We start from the raw sequence: 6297 nt of genomic DNA, 5'->3' as shown, positions 1-6297 counted from the left end.
ACACAAAGCTCACCATTTCTTTCTCTTAAACTCCCACACAAACTCACCATTTCTCTCTCTTAAATTCCCACACAAAGCTCACCATTTCTTTCTCTTAAACTCCCACACAAACTCACCATTTCTCTCTCTTAAATTCCCACACAAAGCTCACCATTTCTTTCTCTTAAACTCCCACACAAACTCACCATTTCTTTCTCTTAAATTCCCACACAAAGCTCACCATTTTTTTCTCTTAAACTCCCACACAAACTCACCATTTATTTCTCTTAAATTCCCACACAAAGCTCACCATTTCTTTCTCTTAAACTCCCACACAAACTCACCATTTCTTTCTCTTAAACTCCCACACAAACCTTACCATTTCTTTCTCTTAAATTCACACACAAACTTCACTACTTCTTTGTCTTAAACTCACACACAAACCTCACCACTTCTTTATTATAAATTCACACACAAACCTCACTACTTCTTTGTCTTAAACTCACACACAAACCTCACCAGTTATTTGTCTTAAATTCGCACACAAACCTCACCACTTCTTTGTCTTAAACTCATACACAAACCTCACCACTTTTTTGTCTTCTCTAGGAGCTCAAGAATACGGCGAAGCAGCAGCCTACATTCAAGCACAGTTTGAAGCCAAAAACAAGTCCACAACCAAAGAGATCTACTGCCACATGACGTGTGCCACGGACACAACAAATATCCAGTTTGTATTTGACGCTGTAACGGACGTGATTATAGCAAACAACCTACGAGGTTGTGGGTTGTATTAAAGCTATGCAGTGTGGCTGGCTGCATAGAAACTTACACCGACTAGACGAGAAGCAGGCCCTCACCCCCCAGATGGAGCAGCCGCAGAATTAATCTACTGTCTTGTTGCTGGGTTCGAGCCTAGGAAGCACGCTTGCTCCACTCTATATAACACTTGTACCCTCACCTTCTGTTTTAATGTACTATCACCTGTAATTTATCCTTGTCGGTTTGTACAGTGCATGTTGAATCGTTTTACTGGTGAATGATGCTTATATAATAGAGAAAACATGAAACTGGTAACAAATGTGCGATTTTAGGCACAATTGCATTGTAGAAGCTTGTAGAGTTTTTATTTAATAACACACAGCAAAAGTATGATAAACAAAAAGGTTCCACTTCAGACTTAGAGCCCCAAGTTTGAAGTGCGTCTTTTTTTGTACACAAAGCTAACATGTAAACGTGCTATGCTGGTAGTAATCTTTATTATACTCTTACGGTGTGAAACAGTCAATAATGTCACGTGTTTTACGTCTGTTTGGTACATAGGTGCCAACTCGGCTATGCACTAAAGATCCAGCCTAATAGAGACTAACCATCGGTAGTAACTTTTGAGTTTTACAGACCTCAAGTCTGTGTAGAGTCAGGGAGAGAGGTACGGGCCTGCAGAAATTGAAAATGTGGTCTTTAGTGTTATCAGATACTTATTTGTTGGTAACAGATGATAAAATATTTAAGTCAAAACGACCCAAACCTTGAAAGGAAAAGAAACTCTTAGTAGTAAAATCTTGCATTGCATGGAGCATTGGGGAAGTTCGTATATATTTAGTAAAGTCATTGCTGTTGTTTGGATATGATGTCTAATATTTATTTTCCACGTACACTTGCTTTTTCTATCTTTCTCACTCCAAACTTCTCTTGCCTCGTGAAATTCTGTTGTTTCGATATCATTTTTCGTACACTGTTGATTCAGTGAACCTTAAACACGATAATTTGATTTGATTCATATGCACCGTAACTGAAAACTCATTCCAGAAAGAATTTTGAAAGATTCGAGTATTATAGAAGGATGGGGAGGTTCTGGGACCACGGCGCTTGTGACAACAAGCTAGCTGTCATATAAAGCAAACATGGCCACAAAGTAGCCTTTAGATTCTTCTCGTTCTCCTTTTTTGGGTATGTAGTTTACCGAGTTTGTCTACCAAAGTTCCAGTACTGGTAATGATGTCGAACAATAAGTATTTAAATATTTGCTTAACTGTCTTAAGCAGTAATGATCAGTTCTGTGGATTTGGTCAACACCATTTTAGCCATTTTCACTTAGTTAAACATCCATTCTCATTCCTTTACTGTCTAATCGACAATTATCGAACTAAAAGCTGTATGTGAATAAGTGTTGATCCATGTGTAGGTTGTATGTCAAAACGTGTTCAAACGAGGCAACCAGTTAGGGCCACTAAATGTGGGTATGTTAATTAGTCAGTGTGATTGAGTACACGTTTCGGTAAGGAAATGTACCCAATAATCATGACTGGATGAAATTTGCCTCCATAATTAGCTATCATCTGTTGCACTTAAACACGTGATTCTTATATCCTGTTACCTTGTATGTAGATAGTTGTACCTAACAGAGTCAACTTAGCAGTGTAACCGATGACACAACTTGGTGCTTTCTACTGTGCCAGATCTAGCTTATATATACTTAGCTTTATAACAACGTTTCCTTAATCGATTTTGCCTCTATTCACTTAGGTCTGTGATTTTTAGCTTAAACTAATTTTCATGTACATGAATTCATCGATTAATGTTGGGACCTGAAGAATATGTCGAGCAGAACTTTGGGTGTATAATATGGCAAAGCTTGAGGCCAGCATTGTAATTGCCGGTAAAAAGCTTTGCCTTGCATTATCTGTACTGTCAATTAAAAGTTTCTAACCAACAAATTGGAGCCAACTGTTTCAGTCAGTGAACACAGTATGTAGTTAAAATAATATTTTACACAACTGTATACAGCTTCATTCTTCTTCCTAACATTATTTCAAGAATGAAAACAAATAATCGCTAATATGCAATTAAAGAGTATAAATTAAAATGTACATACAAGCACTACTTTTAACAGATTTTTACAACCGAAGTGGAATATGACTCCTTTCGATAGTTTTCTTTGTTCTGGACTCAAGTAAACTAACGAGAGATGATATAGTTCGAAACAGCCATCATCACCCGTTGTATTGGATTTGTTACTGAATCACGTTTCGGATTACAAGTAAAAGGAAACACTTGTACTTAAATAACTGGAAAGCTACATGGATATCCCCTACACAAAATATGAAAATTATTATTTTGTTGAAAAATTATAAAACATTTTTCTGATTAACCTGTATTGGATTGGTCAAAATGTAAGTGTATGCATAGGCGTATGCACATCTGTATTTAAGTTATTTTAAAAAAGGCACATTTTATAGTCCCTCAGAAAAACGCGCATTTTTAAATGTCTTCAACAGGAAAGATATGCCTCTCTCCCACAATACACATTTATTAACCCAATTTCCAAAGCGTTCTCTACTGAAAAAAGTTTTTGTCTTTTTTAAGGCATAGAAAACAAACATATCCTTTATATACTTAAGGAAAAAATCAGTGGAATTTGTTATAGTTACTTACTTTAAATATCTGAAAATAATTTGATTCTAATACTTTTAAGAATACTGAAATTTAAATTAAAGTACAACAACTGAATGAACGAGATTACTTTATTTATAAATATATTTTGCAAAAAAAAAAAAAAAGAGTTAATACCATCACCAACAACCCATCGCCTCACTGCCACACACAAACACATGCGCTTGTAATTGTAGACTTATAATATTTCAGTCCCCCGATGGGTCAGCGATAAATTTACGGATTTGTAACGTTGAAATCCGCCGTTCAATTCCCCATAATGTACAGCTTTGCGTAGTTTTGCGATAAAAAATAATATTTTGTTACTTTCTGCGCCTATGAGTATATAAAAATATTTGCGTTCACATTGAGATAATATAGCAAAAAGACTCCTTATATATAATGTCTAGAATATTCTTCTAAATATTTTATAAAATAGGAAATAACCCGTACGTATTTGATATTGGAAAAACGACATACTCAATGTGAATTTTTATAGGTTTAAAAGAAATCGTAAACAAATCTTAAGTTCTTGAAAATGATCGGAATTTTTTAGTAACTGATGAATTTTACCAACAACCATGAATTATACCTCATGGGACATTTATCAATAAAAAGTACATGTGAGTGAAGTATTACTACAAAATTATTACATAACAACAACCACAATATTTAGGTAAAATATGATAAAGAATATATTTCTGCAGGTTGGGGATTATGTATATCCGAATAATCTCTCTTATTTTCAGTAATGATCTTAAGTATAGGAAGTGTTTTGAATCATGGAAACAACACAGAATGTTTTAACTGTTCAACTAACACTCTCAGGCTCAACATGAATTAGCTGCTTAAAAAGCAGTATTGTAGGATGTGTTTGGAACGCAAAAAGGATTTAATTCCATTTCTTATCGGGCAATGTAGCATATTGATGTAACGTTAGCTTAAACCAAATATTTAGACTTATAAAGGTCAGATTAAGGTATTTGCTCAAAATATAGTACAACCCAATACAGTCTGAATTATTGTATTTATTTGAGTTTGTTTGAATTAACCCGAAGCAGCTACAATTCAGAAATAAGAGTTCTTTTCATAGCCCGTAACATGCAATCAGTTAGGTATGAGCAAAACAAATTTTGGGGACGTGTTCATTTTCACCATTTCATGCGACTGAAAATGGTTTTACAAATTTAATAATACCTAATTCGAAACAAGATATACATTTTGTTGTTTAAAATACTGTAACGTATTGGATGCTTATAATATTGCAATAAATAGCTTTTTCTTGAATATAATATGAAGCTTATAAATGACTCAGTATATTATAAAGCACAATATTGAAAAAAAAATTTTGTTGATTCCTTTGTGATATTTTTTAGCACAAGTACTCAATTGCTGTAGTTCTTGTCCTGGATGGGTTTGATGATCGGATTCATGTTATCATGAAATTAATCATCAATCGCAAAGCCTTGAAGAGTCTCTTTATAGGAATGTTTTTTTACTATGAAGCTGGATTCGTATACTACGATTGTAAGCACACTAACAATATCTGTTGACTTGTGTTATTTATTTTTTTACATTTGTCAGATACAGGGTGTCCGAAAATTATGTTGACACAAATATTGAATGAAGTAAACAATTTTATTAACTTAATTCCCGGACACTTTGTATACTCTTTTGGCATTTAATAGATATATAACTTTTAAATAAAATATGCATAGAAAATTAAATATCATGTAATGTACAAGTCTTCACATATTTATCATCAAGAAAACATACCAGTAACTATTTAATAATACATTTAAGAACAAACTCAAACAGATTCAAAATAATTCGGAGACAGCATTTAAACTTTTCTAACAGCCCAGATTCACCCCTATATGTTAGTAGAAGGATTTGGTAAGGAATATAAATCCTTGTAAATTTTATCGTGCCTCTAACTTCTGTTAGATGGGTTTTGATTTGGTAACAACTTTCGTGTTGATTATATAAGAATAACAATCCAAGTTGTTCACTTCGTACAACGTTGTTTTGCGTCGTTTCTGAAGCAAATGAAATGAATTCAAATAGTACATACATGTATAATAGATTTTTTGTGAAGAACCTATAGATAACTGTCGTGAAATTCAAACTCCAAAATAAATTAGCAGCGACTATCAAGTCTATTCATTAGCAATGATGAACGGGGACTTCAAATTGTGTTTATCATTATATCTCGTAAAATGCAAATAAGTATTTTAATCTAAATGACACAAGTCTAAAGTTTTAAAGTAAAATACAGAATGTAAAAAATATACTGAAAGTTAAGCCTAATTATATGTGATCCCTTTTGTTATAAACACTATATATATCAGTGAACAACAGTGTAATTTTTAAAGAACTGTGTATGTGAAAAGTTTTGAAGGTCAGTGCATGTGAGGTTCTCTGCAGGGTCATCATGGTAGCATTCCCTGAGAGAAGAAAACATGTTATTAAGTGTCGTCTGACAACCATAGTAAAACATTATTAAGAGCATCCGCCAGATATTTACAAGTTTAGTTTGTCAACGAAAAATGTTTGTTTGTCAGGAGACGACATGAAACGTCTTAGCGTGTAAACAGACCATGAAAGAACTCGTTTCAACAACATCCACTACACTTGGAGAAACTAGATGTCTCAGAAATAGAAACAAAGCGACTATAAGCTTCCAACGAACGCGTTCAAAGCAGACGGTTATTTAATTACTGACACCTCATTGGCAGTTCTGTTGGTTTAAAACTACAAATCCCTAAAGAATCGTTCATTTAAAACTAAATATTGTAGTAAAAAGAAAAAGTTATTTTGTATTCTGAGATAAACAGTAGATATATGTTTTCTGCATTCATCTTTATTTAAATGTACGCTGTAATA

The 6297-nt window shown here is 33.6% G+C and overlaps 1 protein-coding gene across 1 annotated transcript in view; it reads left to right on the top strand.

The window, feature by feature from the left end:
• The window catches only part of LOC106463578 (guanine nucleotide-binding protein G(o) subunit alpha-like), a 97908-nt gene extending 93205 nt beyond the window's left edge, over positions 1-4703 (top strand). Inside the window, exon 8 of the mRNA XM_022391108.1 lies at positions 589-4703. Coding sequence (XP_022246816.1) covers positions 589-776 — 188 coding nt within the window. The 3' untranslated portion in view covers positions 777-4703. The remainder of the gene's footprint in view (positions 1-588) is intronic.
• Positions 4704-6297: the final 1594 nt, after the last annotated feature.

The sequence above is a fragment of the Limulus polyphemus genome, unplaced genomic scaffold, assembly GCF_000517525.1.
Source record: "Limulus polyphemus unplaced genomic scaffold, Limulus_polyphemus-2.1.2 Scaffold1440, whole genome shotgun sequence".
NCBI lineage: Eukaryota > Metazoa > Arthropoda > Merostomata > Xiphosura > Limulidae > Limulus > Limulus polyphemus.
The sequence above is the reverse complement of the archived record's forward strand: the minus strand, read 5'-3'. Positions and strand labels throughout refer to the sequence as shown.